The sequence below is a fragment of the Pristiophorus japonicus genome, unplaced genomic scaffold (genome assembly GCF_044704955.1).
Source record: "Pristiophorus japonicus isolate sPriJap1 unplaced genomic scaffold, sPriJap1.hap1 HAP1_SCAFFOLD_1038, whole genome shotgun sequence".
In the NCBI taxonomy this organism is placed as follows: domain Eukaryota; kingdom Metazoa; phylum Chordata; class Chondrichthyes; family Pristiophoridae; genus Pristiophorus; species Pristiophorus japonicus.
The window spans coordinates 36139-56702 of NW_027250689.1; the positions used below are offsets into that span (position 1 = coordinate 36139).

The 20564-nt window shown below is 52.1% G+C and overlaps 1 protein-coding gene across 1 annotated transcript in view; it reads right to left on the reverse strand.

Annotated features, from left to right (window-relative positions):
• Positions 1-20564, reverse strand: part of LOC139241317 (integrin alpha-M-like) — a gene marked incomplete at its 5' end in the record, with an annotated part of 101574 nt that overhangs the window by 15360 nt on the left and 65650 nt on the right. The window contains one exon of the mRNA XM_070869946.1: positions 16045-16155. Coding sequence (XP_070726047.1) covers positions 16045-16155 — 111 coding nt within the window. The remainder of the gene's footprint in view (positions 1-16044; positions 16156-20564) is intronic.

Below are 20564 nucleotides of genomic sequence, written 5' to 3' on the forward strand. Positions count from 1 at the left end.
ACAGATACAGTCAGTAACACAGGGTGCTGGGGGAGAGGGGTTACTGAGTGACAGTGTGAGGGAGCTGGATTAACATCAGTACAGATACAGTCAGTAACACAGGGTGCTGGGGGAGAGGGGTTACTGAGTGACAGTGTGAGGGAGCTGGATTAACATCAGTACAGATACAGTCAGTAACACAGGGTGCTGGGGGAGAGGGGTTACTGAGTGACAGTGTGAGGGAGCTGGATTAACATCAGTACAGATACAGTCAGTAACACAGGACGCTGGGGGAGAGGGGTTACTGAGTGACAGTGTGAGGGAGCTGGATTAACATCAGTATAGATACAGTCAGTAACACAGGGCGCTGGGGGAGATGGGTTACTGAGTGTCAGTGTGAGTGACCTGGATTAACATCAGTATAGATACAGCCAGTAACACAGGGCGCTGGGGGAGAGGGGTTACTGAGTGACAGTGTGAGTGACCTGGATTAACATCAGTAGAGATACAGTCAGTATCACAGGGTGGTGGGGGAGAGGGGTTACTGAGTGACAGTGTGAGGGAGCTGGATTAACATCAGTACAGATACAGTCAGTAACACAGGGTGCTGGGGGAGAGGGGTTACTGAGTGACAGTGTGAGGGAGCCGGATTAACATCAGTACAGATACAGTCAGTAACACAGGGTGCTGGGGGAGAGGGGTTACTGAGTGACAGTGTGAGGGAGCTGGATTAACATCAGTACAGATACAGTGAATAACACAGGGTGCTGGGGGAGAGGGGTTACTGAGTGACAGTGTGAGGGAGCTGGATTAACATCAGTACAGATACAGTCAGTAACACACGACGCTGGGGGAGAGGGGTTACTGAGTGACAGTGCGAGGGAGCTGGATTAACATCAGTAGAGATACAGTCAGTAACACAGGGTGCTGGGGGAGAGGGGTTACTGAGTGACAGTGTGAGGGAGCTGGATTAACATCAGTACAGATACAGTCATTAACACAGGGTGCTGGGGGAGAGGGGTTACTGAGTGACAGTGTGAGGGAGCTGGATTAACATCAGTCCAGATACAGTCAGTAACACAGGGTGCTGGGGGAGAGGGGTTACTGAGTGACAGTGTGAGGGAGCTGGATTAACATCAGTACAGATACAGTCAGTAACACAGGGTGCTGGGGGAGAGGGGTTACTGAGTGACAGTGTGAGGGAGCCGGATTAACATCAGTACAGATACAGTCAGTAACACAGGGTGCTGGGGGAGAGGGGTTACTGAGTGACAGTGTGAGGGAGCTGGATTAACATCAGAAGAGATACAGTCAGTAACACAGGGTGCTGGGGGAGAGGGGTGACTGAGTGACAGTGTGAGGGAGCTGGATTATCAATACAGATACAGTCAGTAACACAGGGTGCTGGGGGAGAGGGGTTACTGAGTGACAGTGTGAAGGAGCTGGATTAACATCAGTACAGATACAGTCAGTAACACAGGGTGCTGGGGGAGAGGGGTTACTGAGTGACAGTGTGAGGGAGCTGGATTAACATCAGTAGAGATACAGTCAGTAACACAGGGTGCTGGGGGAGAGGGGTTACTGAGGGACAGTGTGAGGGAGCTGGATTATCATCAGTACAGATACAGTCAGTAACACAGCGTGCTGGGGGAGAGGGGTTACTGAGTGACAGTGTGAGGGAGCTGGATTAACATCAGTACAGATACAGTCAGTAACACAGGGTGCTGGGGGAGAGGGGTTACTGAGTGACAGTGTGAGGGAGCTGGATTAACATCAGTACAGATACAGTCAGTAACACAGGGTGCTGGGGGAGAGGGGTTACTGAGTGACAGTGTGAGGGAGCTGGATTAACATCAGTACAGATACAGTCAGTAACACAGGACGCTGGGGGAGAGGGGTTACTGAGTGACAGTGTGAGGGAGCTGGATTAACATCAGTATAGATACAGTCAGTAACACAGGGCGCTGGGGGAGATGGGTTACTGAGTGACAGTGTGAGGGAGCTGGATTAACATCAGTACAAATACAGTCAGTAACACAGGGTGCTGGGGGAGAGGGGTTACTGAGTGACAGTGTGAGGGAGCTGGATTAACATCAGTACAGATACAGTCAGTAACACAGGGCGCTGGGGAGAGGGGTTACTGAGTGACAGTGTGAGGGAGCTGGATTAACATCAGTACAGATACAGTCAGTAACACAGGGTGCTGGGGGAGAGGGGTTACTGAGTGACAGTGTGAGGGAGCTGGATTAACATCAGTACAGATACAGTCAGTAACACAGTGTGCTGGGGGAGATGGGTTACTGAGTGTCAGTGTGAGTGACCTGGATTAACATCAGTATAGATACAGCCAGTAACACAGGGCGCTGGGGGAGAGGGGTTACTGAGTGACAGTGTGAGTGACCTGGATTAACATCAGTAGAGATACAGTCAGTATCACAGGGTGGTGGGGGAGAGGGGTTACTGAGTGACAGTGTGAGGGAGCTGGATTAACATCAGTACAGATACAGTCAGTAACACAGGGTGCTGGGGGAGAGGGGTTACTGAGTGACAGTGCGAGGGAGCTGGATTAACATCAGTACAGATACAGTCAGTAACACAGGGTGCTGGGGGAGAGGGGTTACTGAGTGACAGTGTGAGGGAGCTGAATTATCATCAGTACAGATACAGTCAGTAACACAGGGCGCTGGGGGAGAGGGGTTACTGAGTGACAGTGTGAGGGAGCTGGATTAACATCAGTACAGATACAGTCAGTAACACAGGGCGCTGGGGGAGAGGGGTTACTGAGTGACAGTGTGAGGGAGCTGGATTAACATCAGTACAAATACAGTCAGTAACACAGGGTGCTGGGGGAGAGGGGTTACTGAGTGACAGTGTGAGGGAGCTGGATTAACATCAGTACAGATACAGTCAGTAACACAGGGCGCTGGGGAGAGGGGTTACTGAGTGACAGTGTGAGGGAGCTGGATTAACATCAGTAGAGATACAGTCAGTAACACAGGACGCTGGGGGAGAGGGGTTACTGAGTGACAGTGTGAGGGAGCTGGATTAACATCAGTACAGATACAGTCAGTAACACAGGACGCTGGGGGAGAGGGGTTACTGAGTGACAGTGTGAGGGAGCTGGATTAACATCAGTACAGATACAGTCAGTAACACAGGACGCTGGGGGAGAGGGGTTACTGAGTGACAGTGTGAGGGAGCTGGATTAACATCAGTATAGATACAGTCAGTAACACAGGGCGCTGGGGGAGATGGGTTACTGAGTGTCAGTGTGAGTGACCTGGATTAACATCAGTATAGATACAGCCAGTAACACAGGGCGCTGGGGGAGAGGGGTTACTGAGTGACAGTGTGAGTGACCTGGATTAACATCAGTAGAGATACAGTCAGTATCACAGGGTGCTGGGGGAGAGGGGTTACTGAGTGACAGTGTGAGGGAGCTGGATTAACATCAGTACAGATACAGTCAGTAACACAGGGTGCTGGGGGAGAGGGGTTACTGAGTGACAGTGCGAGGGAGCTGGATTAACATCAGTACAGATACAGTCAGTAACACAGGGTGCTGGGGGAGAGGGGTTACTGAGTGACAGTGTGAGGGAGCTGAATTATCATCAGTACAGATACAGTCAGTAACACAGGGCGCTGGGGGAGAGGGGTTACTGAGTGACAGTGTGAGGGAGCTGGATTAACATCAGTACAGATACAGTCAGTAACACAGGGTGCTGGGGGAGAGGGGTTAGTGAGTGACAGTGTGAGGGAGCTGGATTAACATCAGTACAGATACAGTCAGTAACACAGGGCGCTGGGGAGAGGGGTTACTGAGTGACAGTGTGAGGGAGCTGGATTAACATCAGTAGAGATACAGTCAGTAACACAGGACGCTGGGGGAGAGGGGTTACTGAGTGACAGTGTGAGGGAGCTGGATTAACATCAGTACAGATACAGTCAGTAACACAGGACGCTGGGGGAGAGGGGTTACTGAGTGACAGTGTGAGGGAGCTGGATTAACATCAGTACAGATACAGTCAGTAACACAGGGTGCTGGGGGAGAGGGGTTACTGAGTGACAGTGTGAGGGAGCTGGATTAACAGCAGTAGAGATACAGTCAGTAACACAGGGCGCTGGGGGAGAGGGATTACTGAGTGACAGTGTGAGGGAGCTGGATTAACATCAGTACAGATACAGTCAGTAACACAGGGTGCTGGGGGAGAGGGGTTACTGAGTGACAGTGTGAGGGAGCTGGATTAACATCAGTACAGATACAGTCAGTAACACAGGGTGCTGGGGGAGAGGGGTTACTGAGTGACAGTGTGAGGGAGCTGGATTAACATCAGTACAGATACAGTCAGTAACACAGGGCGCTGGGGGAGAGGGGTTACTGAGTGACAGTGTGAGGGAGCTGGATTAACATCAGTACAGATACAGTCAGTAACACAGGGTGCTGGGGGAGAGGTGTTACTGAGTGACAGTGTGAGGGAGCTGGATTAACATCAGTACAGATACAGTCAGTAACACAGCGTGCTGGAGGAGAGGGGTTACTGAGTGACAGTGTGAGGGAGCTGGATTAACAGCAGTAGAGATACAGTCAGTAACACAGGGCGCTGGGGGAGAGGGGTTACTGAGTGACAGTGTGAGGGAGCTGGATTAACATCAGTACAGATACAGTCAGTAACACAGGGCGCTGGGGGAGAGGGGTTACTGAGTGACAGTGTGAGGGAGCTGGATTAACATCAGTAGAGATACAGTCAGTAACACAGGGCGCTGAGGGAGAGGGGTTACTGAGTGATGTGTGAGGGAGCTGGATTAACATCAGTGGAGATACAGTCAGTAACACAGGACGCTGGGGGAGAGGGGTTACTGAGTGACAGTGTGAGGGAGCTGGATTAACATCAGTAGAGATACAGTCAGTAACACAGGGCGCTGGGGGAGAGGGGTGACTGAGTGACAGTGTGAGGGAGCTGGATTAACATCAGTACAGATACAGTCAGTAACACAGGGCGCTGGGGGAGAGGGGTTACTGAGTGACAGTGTGAGGGAGCTGGATTAACATCAGTACTGATACAGTCAGTAACACAGGGCGCTGGGGGAGAGGGGTTACTGAGTGACAGTGTGAGGGAGCTGGATTAACATCAGTAGAGATACAGTCAGTAACACAGGGCGCTGGGGGAGAGGGGTTACTGAGTGACAGTGTGAGGGAGCTGGATTAACATCAGTACAGATACAGTCAGTAACACAGGACGCTGGGGGAGAGGGGTTACTGAGTGACAGTGTGAGGGAGCTGGATTAACATCAGTAGAGATACAGTCAGTAACACAGGGTGCTGGGGGAGAGGGGTTACTGAGTGACAGTGTGAGGGAGCTGGATGAACATCAGTACAGATACAGTCAGTAACACAGGGCGCTGGGGAGAGGGGTTACTGAGTGACAGTGTGAGGGAGCTGGATTAACATCAGTACAGATACAGTCAGTAACACAGGGTGCTGGGGGAGAGGGGTTACTGAGTGACAGTGTGAGGGAGCTGGATTAACATCAGTACAGATACAGTCAGCAACACAGGGCGCTGGGGGAGAGGGGTTACTGAGTGACAGTGTGAGGGAGCTGGATTAACATCAGTACAGATACAGTCAGTAACACAGGGTGCTGGGGGAGAGGGGTTACTGAGTGACAGTGTGAGGGAGCTGGATTAACATCAGTACAGATACAGTCAGTAACACAGGGTGCTGGGGGAGAGGGGTTATTGAGTGACAGTGTGAGGGAGCTGGATTAACATCAGTACAGATACAGTCAGTAACACAGGGTGCTGGGGGAGAGGGGTTACTGAGTGACAGTGTGAGGCAGCTGGATTAACATCAGTACAGATACAGTCAGTAACACAGGGCGCTGGGGGAGAGGGGTTACTGAGTGACAGTGTGAGGGAGCTGGATTAACATCAGTAGAGATACAGTCAGTAACATAGGACGCTGGGGGAGAGGGGTTACTGAGTGACAGTGTGAGGGAGCTGGATTAACATCAGTACAGGTACAGTCAGTAAAACAGGGCGCTGGGGGAGAGGGGTTACTGAGTGACAGTGTGAGGGAGCTGGATTAACATCAGTACAGATACAGTCAGTAACACAGGGCGCTGGGGGAGAGGGGTTACTGAGTGACAGTGTGAGGGAGCTGGATTAACATCAGTATAGATACAGTCAGTAACACAGGGCGCTGGGGGAGAGGGGTTACTGAGTGACAGTGTGAGGGAGCTGGATTAACATCAGTACAGATACAGTCAGTAACACAGGGCGCTGGGGGAGAGGGGTTACTGAGTGTCAGTGTGAGTGACCTGGATTAACATCAGTAGAGATACAGTCAGTTACACAGGGCGCTGGGGGAGAGGGGTTACTGAGTGACAGTGTGAGGGAGCTGGATTAACATCAGTACAGATACAGTCAGTAACACAGGGTGCTGGGGGAGAGGGGTTACTGAGTGACAGTGTGAGGGAGCTGAATTATCATCAGTACAGATACAGTCAGTAACACAGGATGCTGGGGGAGAGGGGTTACTGAGTGACAGTGTGAGGGAGCTGGATTAACATCAGTACAGATACAGTCAGTAACGCAGAGTGCTGGGGGAGAGGGGTTATTGAGTGACAGTGTGAGTGAGCTGGATTAACATCAGTACAGATACAGTCAGTAACACAGGGTGCTGGGGGAGAGGGGTTACTGAGTGACAGCGTGAGGGAGCTGGATTAACATCAGTACAGATACAGTCAGTAACACAGGGCGCTGGGGGAGAGGGGTTACTGAGTGACAGTGTGAGGGAGCTGGATTAACATCAGTACAGATACAGTCAGCAACACAGGACGCTGGGGGAGAGGGGTTACTGAGTGACAGTGTGAGGAAGCTGGATTAACATCAGTACAGATACAGTCAGTAACACAGGGTGCTGGGGGAGAGGGGTTACTGAGTGACAGTGTGAGGGAGCTGGATTAACATCAGTAGAGATACAGTCAGTAACACAGGGTGCTGGGGAGAGGGGTTACTGAGTGACAGTGTGAGGGAGCTGGATTAACATCAGTACAGATACAGTCAATAACACAGGGCGCTGGGGGAGAGGGGTTACTGAGTGACAGTGTGAGGGAGCTGGATTAACATCAGTACAGATACAGTCAGTAACACAGGACGCTGGGGGAGAGGGGTTACTGAGTGACAGTGTGAGGGAGCTGGATTAACATCAGTACAGATACAGTCAGTAACACAGGGTGCTGGGGGAGAGGGGTTACTGAGTGACAGTGTGAGGGAGCTGGATTAACATCAGTACAGATACAGTCAGTAACACAGGGCGCTGGGGGAGAGGGGTGACTGAGTGACAGTGTGAGGGAGCTGGATTAACATCAGTACAGATACAGTCAGTAACACAGGGCGCTGGGGGAGAGGGGTTACTGAGTGACAGTGTGAGGGAGCTGGATTAACATCAGTACTGATACAGTCAGTAACACAGGGCGCTGGGGGAGAGGGGTTACTGAGTGACAGTGTGAGGGAGCTGGATTAACATCAGTAGAGATACAGTCAGTAACACAGGGCGCTGGGGGAGAGGGGTTACTGAGTGACAGTGTGAGGGAGCTGGATTAACATCAGTACAGATACAGTCAGTAACACAGGACGCTGGGGGAGAGGGGTTACTGAGTGACAGTGTGAGGGAGCTGGATTAACATCAGTAGAGATACAGTCAGTAACACAGGGTGCTGGGGGAGAGGGGTTACTGAGTGACAGTGTGAGGGAGCTGGATGAACATCAGTACAGATACAGTCAGTAACACAGGGCGCTGGGGAGAGGGGTTACTGAGTGACAGTGTGAGGGAGCTGGATTAACATCAGTACAGATACAGTCAGTAACACAGGGTGCTGGGGGAGAGGGGTTACTGAGTGACAGTGTGAGGGAGCTGGATTAACATCAGTACAGATACAGTCAGCAACACAGGGCGCTGGGGGAGAGGGGTTACTGAGTGACAGTGTGAGGGAGCTGGATTAACATCAGTACAGATACAGTCAGTAACACAGGGTGCTGGGGGAGAGGGGTTACTGAGTGACAGTGTGAGGGAGCTGGATTAACATCAGTACAGATACAGTCAGTAACACAGGGTGCTGGGGGAGAGGGGTTATTGAGTGACAGTGTGAGGGAGCTGGATTAACATCAGTACAGATACAGTCAGTAACACAGGGTGCTGGGGGAGAGGGGTTACTGAGTGACAGTGTGAGGCAGCTGGATTAACATCAGTACAGATACAGTCAGTAACACAGGGCGCTGGGGGAGAGGGGTTACTGAGTGACAGTGTGAGGGAGCTGGATTAACATCAGTAGAGATACAGTCAGTAACATAGGACGCTGGGGGAGAGGGGTTACTGAGTGACAGTGTGAGGGAGCTGGATTAACATCAGTACAGGTACAGTCAGTAAAACAGGGCGCTGGGGGAGAGGGGTTACTGAGTGACAGTGTGAGGGAGCTGGATTAACATCAGTACAGATACAGTCAGTAACACAGGGCGCTGGGGGAGAGGGGTTACTGAGTGACAGTGTGAGGGAGCTGGATTAACATCAGTATAGATACAGTCAGTAACACAGGGCGCTGGGGGAGAGGGGTTACTGAGTGACAGTGTGAGGGAGCTGGATTAACATCAGTACAGATACAGTCAGTAACACAGGGCGCTGGGGGAGAGGGGTTACTGAGTGTCAGTGTGAGTGACCTGGATTAACATCAGTAGAGATACAGTCAGTTACACAGGGCGCTGGGGGAGAGGGGTTACTGAGTGACAGTGTGAGGGAGCTGGATTAACATCAGTACAGATACAGTCAGTAACACAGGGTGCTGGGGGAGAGGGGTTACTGAGTGACAGTGTGAGGGAGCTGAATTATCATCAGTACAGATACAGTCAGTAACACAGGATGCTGGGGGAGAGGGGTTACTGAGTGACAGTGTGAGGGAGCTGGATTAACATCAGTACAGATACAGTCAGTAACGCAGAGTGCTGGGGGAGAGGGGTTATTGAGTGACAGTGTGAGTGAGCTGGATTAACATCAGTACAGATACAGTCAGTAACACAGGGTGCTGGGGGAGAGGGGTTACTGAGTGACAGCGTGAGGGAGCTGGATTAACATCAGTACAGATACAGTCAGTAACACAGGGCGCTGGGGGAGAGGGGTTACTGAGTGACAGTGTGAGGGAGCTGGATTAACATCAGTACAGATACAGTCAGCAACACAGGACGCTGGGGGAGAGGGGTTACTGAGTGACAGTGTGAGGAAGCTGGATTAACATCAGTACAGATACAGTCAGTAACACAGGGTGCTGGGGGAGAGGGGTTACTGAGTGACAGTGTGAGGGAGCTGGATTAACATCAGTAGAGATACAGTCAGTAACACAGGGTGCTGGGGAGAGGGGTTACTGAGTGACAGTGTGAGGGAGCTGGATTAACATCAGTACAGATACAGTCAATAACACAGGGCGCTGGGGGAGAGGGGTTACTGAGTGACAGTGTGAGGGAGCTGGATTAACATCAGTACAGATACAGTCAGTAACACAGGGTGCTGGGGGAGAGGGGTTACTGAGTGACAGTGTGAGGGAGCCGGATTAACATCAGTACAGATACAGTCAGTAACACAGGGTGCTGGGGGAGAGGGGTTACTGAGTGACAGTGTGAGGGAGCTGGATTAACATCAGTACAGATACAGTCAGTAACACAGGGTGCTGGGGGAGAGGGGTTACTGAGTGACAGTGTGAGGGAGCTGGATTAACATCAGTACAGATACAGTCAGTAACAAACGACGCTGGGGGAGAGGGGTTACTGAGTGACAGTGCGAGGGAGCTGGATTAACATCAGTAGAGATACAGTCAGTAACACAGGGCGCTGGGGGAGAGGGGTTACTGAGTGACAGTGTGAGGGAGCTGGATTAACATCTGAAGAGATACAGTCAGTAACACAGGGTGCTGGGGGAGAGGGGTGACTGAGTGACAGTGTGAGGGAGCTGGATTATCAATACAGATACAGTCAGTAACACAGGGTGCTGGGGGAGAGGGGTTACTGAGTGACAGTGTGAGGGAGCTGGATTAACATCAGTACAGATACAGTCAGTAACACAGGGTGCTGGGGGAGAGGGGTTACTGAGTGACAGTGTGAGGGAGCTGGATTAACATCAGTACAGATACAGTCAGTAACACAGGGTGCTGGGGGAGAGGGGTTACTGAGTGACAGTGTGAGGGAGCTGGATTAACATCAGTACAGATACAGTCAGTAACACAGGGCGCTGGGGGAGAGGGGTTACTGAGTGACAGTGTGAGGGAGCTGGATTAACATCAGTACAGGTACAGTCAGTAACACAGGGTGCTGGGGGAGAGGGGTTACTGAGTGACAGTGTGAGGGAGCTGGATTAACATCAGTACAGATACAGTCAGTAACACAGGGTGCTGGGGGAGAGGGGTTACTGAGGGACAGTGTGAGGGAGCTGGATTATCATCAGTACAGATACAGTCAGTAACACAGGGTGCTGGGGGAGAGGGGTTACTGAGTGACAGTGTGAGGGAGCTGGATTAACATCAGTACAGATACAGTCAGTAACACAGGGTGCTGGGGGAGAGGGGTTACTGAGTGACAGTGTGAGGGAGCTGGATTAACATCAGTACAGATACAGTCAGTAACACAGGACGCTGGGGGAGAGGGGTTACTGAGTGACAGTGTGAGGGAGCTGGATTAACATCAGTATAGATACAGTCAGTAACACAGGGCGCTGGGGGAGATGGGTTACTGAGTGTCAGTGTGAGTGACCTGGATTAACATCAGTATAGATACAGCCAGTAACACAGGGCGCTGGGGGAGAGGGGTTACTGAGTGACAGTGTGAGTGACCTGGATTAACATCAGTAGAGATACAGTCAGTATCACAGGGTGCTGGGGGAGAGGGGTTACTGAGTGACAGTGTGAGGGAGCTGGATTAACATCAGTACAGATACAGTCAGTAACACAGGGTGCTGGGGGAGAGGGGTTACTGAGTGACAGTGCGAGGGAGCTGGATTAACATCAGTACAGATACAGTCAGTAACACAGGGTGCTGGGGGAGAGGGGTTACTGAGTGACAGTGTGAGGGAGCTGAATTATCATCAGTACAGATACAGTCAGTAACACAGGGCGCTGGGGGAGAGGGGTTACTGAGTGACAGTGTGAGGGAGCTGGATTAACATCAGTACAGATACAGTCAGTAACACAGGGCGTTGGGGGAGAGGGGTTACTGAGTGACAGTGTGAGGGAGCTGGATTAACATCAGTACAGATACAGTCAGTAACACAGGGTGCTGGGGGAGAGGGGTTACTGAGTGACAGTGTGAGGGAGCTGGATTAACATCAGTACAGATACAGTCAGTAACACAGGGTGCTGGGGAGAGGGGTTACTGAGTGACAGTGTGAGGGAGCTGGATTAACATCAGTAGAGATACAGTCAGTAACACAGGGCGCTGGGGGAGAGGGGTTACTGAGTGACAGTGTGAGGGAGCTGGATTAACATCAGTACAGATACAGTCAGTAACACAGGGTGCTGGGGGAGAGGGGTTACTGAGTGACAGTGTGAGGGAGCTGGATTAACATCAGTACAGATACAGTCAGTAACACAGGGCGCTGGGGGAGAGGGGTTACTGAGTGACAGTGTGAGGGAGCTGGATTAACATCAGTACAGATACAGTCAGCAACACAGGACGCTGGGGGAGAGGGGTTACTGAGTGACAGTGTGAGGGAGCTGGATTAACATCAGTACAGATACAGTCAGTAACACAGGGTGCTCGGGGAGAGGGGTTACTGAGTGACAGTGTGAGGGAGCTGGATTAACATCAGTACAGATACAGTCAGTAACACAGGGTGCTGGGGAGAGGGGTTACTGAGTGACAGTGTGAGGGAGCTGGATTAACATCAGTAGAGATACAGTCAGTAACACAGGGCGCTGGGGGAGAGGGGTTACTGAGTGACAGTGTGAGGGAGCTGGATTAACATCAGTACAGATACAGTCAGTAACACAGGGTGCTGGGGGAGAGGGGTTACTGAGTGACAGTGTGAGGGAGCTGGATTAACATCAGTACAGATACAGTCAGTAACACAGGGCGCTGGGGGAGAGGGGTTACTGAGTGACAGTGTGAGGGAGCTGGATTAACATCAGTACAGATACAGTCAGCAACACAGGACGCTGGGGGAGATTGGTTACTGAGTGACAGCGTGAGGAAGCTGGATTAACATCAGTACAGATACAGTCAGTAACACAGGGTGCTGGGGGAGAGGGGTTACTGAGTGACAGTGTGAGGGAGCTGGATTAACATCAGTAGAGATACAGTCAGTAACACAGGGTGCTGGGGGAGAGGGGTTACTGAGTGACAGTGTGAGGGAGCTGGATTAACATCAGTACAGATACAGTCAGTAACACACGACGCTGGGGGAGAGGGGTTACTGAGTGACAGTGCGAGGGAGCTGGATTAACATCAGTAGAGATACAGTCAGTAACACAGGGCGCTGGGGGAGAGGGGTTACTGAGTGACAGTGTGAGGGAGCTGGATTAACATCAGAAGAGATACAGTCAGTAACACAGGGTGCTGGGGGAGAGGGTTGACTGAGTGACAGTGTGAGGGAGCTGGATTATCAATACAGATACAGTCAGTAACACAGGGTGCTGGGGGAGAGGGGTTACTGAGTGACAGTGTGAAGGAGCTGGATTAACATCAGTACAGATACAGTCAGTAACACAGGGTGCTGGGGGAGAGGGGTTACTGAGTGACAGTGTGAGGGAGCTGGATTAACATCAGTACAGATACAGTCAGTAACACAGGGTGCTGGGGGAGAGGGGTTACTGAGTGACAGTGTGAGGGAGCTGGATTAACATCAGTACAGATACAGTCAGTAACACAGGGTGCTGGGGGAGAGGGGTTACTGAGTGACAGTGTGAGGGAGCTGGATTAACATCAGTACAGGTACAGTCAGTAACACAGGGTGCTGGGGGAGAGGGGTTACTGAGTGACAGTGTGAGGGAGCTGGATTAACATCAGTAGAGATACAGTCAGTAACACAGTGTGCTGGGGGAGAGGGGTTACTGAGGGACAGTGTGAGGGAGCTGGATTATCATCAGTACAGATACAGTCAGTAACACAGGGTGCTGGGGGAGAGGGGTTACTGAGTGACAGTGTGAGGGAGCTGGATTAACATCAGTACAGATACAGTCAGTAACACAGGGTGCTGGGGGAGAGGGGTTACTGAGTGACAGTGTGAGGGAGCTGAATTATCATCAGTACAGATACAGTCAGTAACACAGGGCGCTGGGGGAGAGGGGTTACTGAGTGACAGTGTGAGGGAGCTGAATTATCATCAGTACAGATACAGTCAGTAACACAGGGCGCTGGGGGAGAGGGGTTACTGAGTGACAGTGTGAGGGAGCTGGATTAACATCAGTACAGATACAGTCAGTAACACAGGGCGCTGGGGGAGAGGGGTTACTGAGTGACAGTGTGAGGGTAATGGATTAACATCAGTACAGATACAGTCAGTAACACAGGGTGCTGGGGGAGAGGGGTTACTGAGTGACAGTGTGAGGGAGCTGGATTAACATCAGTACAGATACAGTCAGTAACACAGGGCGCTGGGGAGAGGGGTTACTGAGTGACAGTGTGAGGGAGCTGGATTAACATCAGTAGAGATACAGTCAGTAACACAGGGTGCTGGGGGAGAGGGGTTACTGAGTGACAGTGTGAGGGAGCTGGATTAACATCAGTACAGATACAGTCAGTAACACAGGGTGCTGGGGGAGAGGGGTTACTGAGTGACAGTGTGAGGGAGCTGGATTAACATCAGTACAGATACAGTCAGTAACACGGGGTGCTGGGGAGAGGGGTTACAGAGTGACAGTGTGAGGGAGCTGGATTAACATCAGAAGAGATACAGTCAGTAACACAGGGTGCTGGGGGAGAGGGGTTACTGAGTGACAGTGTGAGGGAGCTGGATTAACATCAGTACAGATACAGTCAGTAACACAGGGCGCTGGGGGAGAGGGGTTACTGAGTGAAGTGTGAGGGAGCTGGATTAACATCAGTACAGGTACAGTCAGTAACAAAGGGTGCTGGGGGAGAGGGGTTACTGAGTGACAGTGTGAGGGAGATTAACATCAGTACACATGCAGTCAGTAACACAGGGTGCTGGGGGAGAGGGGTTACTGAGTGACAGTGTGAGGGAGCTGGATTAACATCAGTACAGATACAGTCAGTAACACAGGGTGCTGGGGGAGAGGGGTTACTGAGTGACAGTGTGAGGGAGCTGGATTAACATCAGTACAGATACAGTCAGTAACACAGGGCGCTGGGGGAGAGGGGTTACTGAGTGACAGTGTGAGGGAGCTGGATTAACAGCAGTAGAGATACAGTCAGTAACACAGGGTGCTGGGGAGAGGGGTTACAGAGTGACAGTGTGAGGGAGCTGGATTAACATCAGTACAGATACAGTCAGTAACACAGGGTGCTGGGGGAGAGGGGTTACTGAGTGACAGTGTGAGGGAGCTGGATTAACATCAGTACAGATACAGTCAGTAACACAGGGTGCTGGGGGAGAGGGGTTACTGAGTGACAGTGTGAGTGACCTGGATTAACATCAGTGGAGATACAATCAGTAACACAGGGTGCTGGGGGAGAGGGGTTACTGAGTGACAGTGTGAGGGAGCTGGATTAACATTAGTACAGATACAGTCAGTAACACAGGGTGCTGGGGGAGAGGGGTTACTGAGTGACAGTGTGAGGGAGCTGGATTAACATCAGTACAGATACAGTCAGTAACACAGAGTGCTGGGGGAGAGGGGTTACTGAGCGACAGTGTGAGGGAGCTGGATTAACATCAGTACAGATACAGTCAGTAACACAGGACGCTGGGAGAGAGGGGTTACTGAGTGACAGTGTGAGGGAGCTGGATTAACATCAGTACAGATACAGTCAGTAACACAGGGCGCTGGGGGAGAGGGGTTACTGAGTGACAGTGTGAGGGAGCTGGATTAACATCAGTACAGATACAGTCAGTAACACAGGGCGCTGGGGGAGAGGGGTTACTGAGTGACAGTGTGAGGGAGCTGGATTAACATCAGTACAGATACAGTCAGTAACACAGGGTGCTGGGGGAGAGGGGTTACTGAGTAACAGTGTGAGGGAGCTGGATTAACATCAGTACAGATACAGTCAGTAACACAGGCTGCTGGGGGAGAGGGGTTACTGAGTGACAGTGTGAGGGAGCTGGATTAACATCAGTACAGATACAGTCAGTAACACAGGGCACTGGGGGAGTGGGGTTACTGAGTGACAGTGTGAGTGAGCTGGATTAACATCAGTACAGATACAGTCAGTAACACAGGGCGCTGGGGGAGAGGGGTTACTGAGTGACAGTTTGAGGGAGTTGGATTAACATCAGTACAGATACAGTCAGTAACACAGGACGCTGGGGGAGAGGGGTTACTGAGTGACAGTGTGAGGGAGCTGGATTAACATCAGTACAGATACAGTCAGTAACACAGGGCGCTGGGGGAGAGGGGTTACTGAGTGACAGTGTGAGGGAGCTGGATTAACATCAGTACAGATACAGTCAGTAACACAGGGTGCTGGGGGAGAGGGGTTACTGAGTGACACTTTGAGGGAGCTGGATTAACATCAGTACAGATACAGTCAGTAACACAGGGTGCTGAGGGAGAGGGGTTACTGAGTGACAGTGTGAGGGAGCTGGATTAACATCAGTACAGATACAGTCAGTAACACAGGGTGCTGGGGGAGAGGGGTTACTGAGTGACACTTTGAGGGAGCTGGATTAACATCAGTACAGATACAGTCAGTAACACAGGGTGCTGGGGGAGAGGGGTTACTGAGTGACACTTTGAGGGAGCTGGAGTAGAGAATTTACTTCTGATTTCCAAGTCCCGCCAACCTATGATCATCTAGCTCAGTGTCCGATCAGACCCGACATTGCAGTGATCGGCAGGTCAATCAGTGTGGTGCAGGAGAGTTAAGGAGGATGAATATTTCAGTTAGTTTATAAATACAATCACCCACCTTGTATAGAACCAATGCTACCAAACCCAACAGGAGTAAGCCACCCACTGCTCCCCCTGCAATCCACGGGATAGAATTCACCTCCTTGAATGTTTCCACCTGAGTTGTAACCTAAATAGGAAGGAGGGGGTGAAAGACAGTGAGACACCACTTGCCTTTAAAATAGTAAAACAGACACGTCAGAGGATAGACCACACTTGGAGCACTGTGCACATTTCTGGTCTGGTTAGACCACACTTGGAGCACTGTGCACAGTTCTGGTCTGGTTAGACCACACTTGGAGCACTGTGCACAGTTCTGGTCTGGTTAGACCACATTTGGAGCACTGTGCACAGTTCTGGTCTGGTTAGACCACACTTGGAGCATTGTGCACAGTTCTGGTCTGGTTAGACCACACTTGGAGCACTGTGCACAGTTCTGGTCTGGTTGGACCACACTTGGAGCACTGTGCACAGTTCTGGTCTGGTTGGACCACACTTGGAGCCCTGTGTACAGTTCTGGTCTGGTTGGACCACACTTGGAGCACTGCGTACAGTTCTGGTCTGGTTAGACCACACTTGGAGCACTGTGCACAGTTCTGGTCTGGTTAGACCACACTTGGAGCACTGTGCACAGTTCTGGTCTGGTTAGACCACACTTGGAGTACTGTGCACAGTTCTGGTCTGGTTGGACCACACTTGGAGCCCTGTGTACAGTTCTGGTCTGGTTGGACCACACTTGGAGCACTGTGCACATTTCTGGTCTGGTTGGACCACACTTGGAGCACTGTGCACAGTTCTGGTCTGGTTAGACCACACTTGGAACACTGTGCACAGTTCTGGTCTGGTTAGACCACACTTGGAGCACTGTGCACAGTTCTGGTCTGGTTAGACCACACTTGGAGCACTGTGCACAGTTCTGGTCTGGTTAGACCACACTTGGAGCACTGTGCACAGTTCTGGTCTGGTGAGACCACACTTGGAGCACTGTGCACAGTTCTGGTCTCCATATTATAAAAAGGATATTGAGTCAGTGGAGAAGGTACAAATTAGATTTACCAGGATTGGACCAGAACTGAGAGCTTCTACCTATCGGGACAGGATGGGCAGGCTGGGTCTCTGTTCTCTCGAAGAGCGAAGGTTGAGGGGGTGACCTGATAGATGTATTTAAGATTATGAAGAGGGTTCGATCGGGTAGACATGCAGACTATGTTTGTACTTGTTGGGGGGACCAGAATTAGGGACCATCAATATGAGATAGTCACTGATAAATCCAATGGGGAATTCAGGAGAAGCCTCTTTACCCAGAGAGCGGTGAGAATGTGGGACTCGCTGCCACAGGGGGAGGGGTCGAGGGGAACAGCAGAGATGGATTTGCGGGGAAGCTGGAGAAACACACGAGGGAGAAAGGAACAGAAGGATCTGTTGGCGGGGTGAGATGGAGCGGGCTCGGAGGGGGCTGGTGTGGAGCATAAACCCCGGCACGGAGCTGTGGGGCCGGGTGGCCTGTCTCTGTGCTGTGAACACAGTGGGCCTGAAATTCCGCTGGGGAGGCCTTCTCTTCCCGCGTTGCAAAGCGCGCTCCCAACCTCCAGGTTCCCACCCAGAAGGTGCAGTCTCACTGCTCAACCAATCAGGTACAGCGTTCTCCATTAATAGCAAAAAGAGATGAGGGGGTTGACTTATGAGGAAAGGTTGAGGAGGTTGGGGTCTCTACTCATTGGAATTCAGAAGAATGAGAGGCGATCTTATGGAAACGTATCAGATTATGAGGGGGCTCGACAAGGTGGATGCAGAGAGGATGTTCCCACTGATGGGGGAGACTAGAACTAGGGGGCATGGTCTTAGAATAAGGGGCCGCCCATTTAAAACTGAGATGAGGAGGAATTTCTTCTCTCAGAGGGTTGTAAATCTGTGGAATTCTCTGCCCCAGAGAGCTGTGGAGGCTGGGACATTGAATATATTTAAGGTGGAGATAGACAGATTTTTGGGCGATAAGGGAGTGAAGGGTTATGGGGAGCGGGCGGGGAAGTGGAGCTGAGTCCATGATCAGATCAGCCATGATCATATTGAATGGCGGAACAGGCTCGAGGGGCCGAATGGCCGGCTCCTGCTCCTATTTCTCATGTTCTTATGTTCAGTGGGACCTCCGTATCTACGAGTTCTCATTGAGGAAAAAAAAAAACCAAAACAATAGCACCAATTATAATATAAAAAAAAACACAGCTCACATCATTAAAATTAATTGAAATATAAAGTTAATAAATGTCAGCGAGAGAAAAAAATTCCCAGTTTTTAAAACGTTTTCTTAATTATGGTTTGAAATAAATTTACCGCAGTGCGTTCAATTCATTTCACAATGTTTGGAGAGGGGGGTTTCGAGACTCCCGCGCCTGCAACAGTTGGCGACGAGCCTGTTTTTTAATCAGGCGCGAGGGTTTTTCAGGGTGTCCCGCCGGGCAAGGTACGGGCGACTCCCACAACCGTGGCCTGGGCAAAGTCCCTCGCTGCCGAGACGCGCGGGATCTCACAGGCCGGAGACTTGACAGACCGGGAAAAGCCGGTTTTCAGCACGTGACGGGTCGGGTTCCGTAGCCCGCTCCGTACCCCGACCCGGGGCGCCCACGATTTCTGGGCCCAATCAGACCAAACATTTCCACACCGTGGTATGTCAATCATCATCGGAGGCGGTCCCTCGAAGCGAGGGTTGGCTTCCATGCCAAAAAGGGACAAGTTGACGGGTGTTTCAATGAAGGACCGAATATTCCAGATCCCGAGCTACCTCCTGAGATGCCTGGGGGTGGTTTTTTTTTAAGTGGGGGTGACCCGTTGCACACCAGCCACCACACGGGGCTTGACCGAGCCGGGTCGTGGTCCAGGGGCGAGGGTTAACCAGGACGTCTGGAGACCAGCTCTGCTGCACGGGCCCAGTGCGCGCTCACACGCACATCGCGCAGTGTGTGGGCTGGGCCCTGGGGCCCTGGGCTGGCCTGGGCCCCGAACTCACGCCTCTCCTCCTACAGGGGGACAGCGGGAGGCGGGGACAGGGCAGCGACGGCTGTGTGAAGCGGGTGACTGAGCTGGACATCACCGAGGCCCAGGTCGCTGGTTGGCGGGCGACGCAGGCACAGCAGGCCCAGCGAGGTCGGGCAGCCAGGAGAGGCGAGAGATCGCGGAGCGACGGGATCGGGGCCCCAGGACACAGGCCAAGCCACACACGGAGACGTTAAGAGAGGTGACCACAAACAAAGGGGGAGGTTTTCAGCAGCGTTGTACAGGGGGAGAGAGAAGGGCGGAGAGGATTAGGGAGGGAGTTCCAGAGCTTAGCGGCCCAGGCAGCTGTGGGCACGGCCACCGATGGTGGAGCAATGGGAATCGGGGGATACGCAAGAGGCCAGAATTGGAGGAGCGCAGAGATCTCGGAGGGGTGTAGAGGCTGGAGGAGGTTACAGAGATAGGGAGAGGGTGTAGAGGCTGGTGGAGGTTACAGAGATAGGGAGGGGAGTAGGGGCAGGAGGAGGTTACAGAGATAGGGAGGGGAGTAGGGGCAGGAGGAGGTTACAGACATAGGGAGGGGTGTAGGGGCTGGAGGAGGTTACAGAGATAGGGAGGGGTGTAGGGGCTGGAGGAGGTTACAGAGATAGGGAGGGGTGTAGGGGCTGGAGGAGGTTACAGAGATAGGGAGGGGAGTAGGGGCAGGAGGAGGTTACAGAGATAGGGAGGGGAGTAGGGGCAGGAGGAGGTTACAGACATAGGGAGGGGTGTAGGGGCTGGAGGTGGTTACAGAGATAGGGAGGGGTGTAGGGGCTGGAGGAGGTTACAGAAATAGGGAGGGGTGTAGGGACTGGAGGAGGTTACAGAGATAGGGAGGGGAGTAGGGGTTGGAGGAGGTTACAGAGAAAGGGAGGGGAGTAGGGGCAGGAGGAGGTTACACAGATAGGGAGGGGTGTAGGGGCTGGAGGAGGTTACAGAGATAGGGAGGGGTGTAGAGGCTGGAGGAGGTTACAGAGATAGGTAGGGGTGTGGAGGCAGTAGGAGGTTACAGAGATAGGGAGGTGTGTAGGGGCTGGAGGAGGTTACAGAGATAAGGATGGGTGTAGGGGCTGGAGGAGGTTACAGAGATAGGGAGGGATGTAGAGGCTGGAGGAGGTTACAGAGATAGGTAGGGGTGTGGAGGCAGGAGGAGGTTACAGAGATAGGGAGGGGTGTAGGGGCAGGAGGAGGTTACAGAGATAGGGAGGGCTGTATGGGCTGGAGGAGGTTACAGAGATAGGGAGGGGTGTAGGGGCTGGAGGAGGTTACAAAGATAGGGAGAGGTGTAGAGGCTGGAGGAGGTTACAGAGATAGGGAGGGGTGTAGGGGCTTGAGGGAGTTACACAGATAAGGATGGGTGTAGGGGCTGGAGGAGGTTACAGAGATAGGGAGGGGTGTAGGGGCTGGAGGAGGTTACAGAGATAGGGAGGGGTGTAGGGACTGGAGGAGGTTACAGAGATAGGGAGGGGAGTAGGGGCAGGAGGAGGTTACAGAGATAGGGAGGGGTGT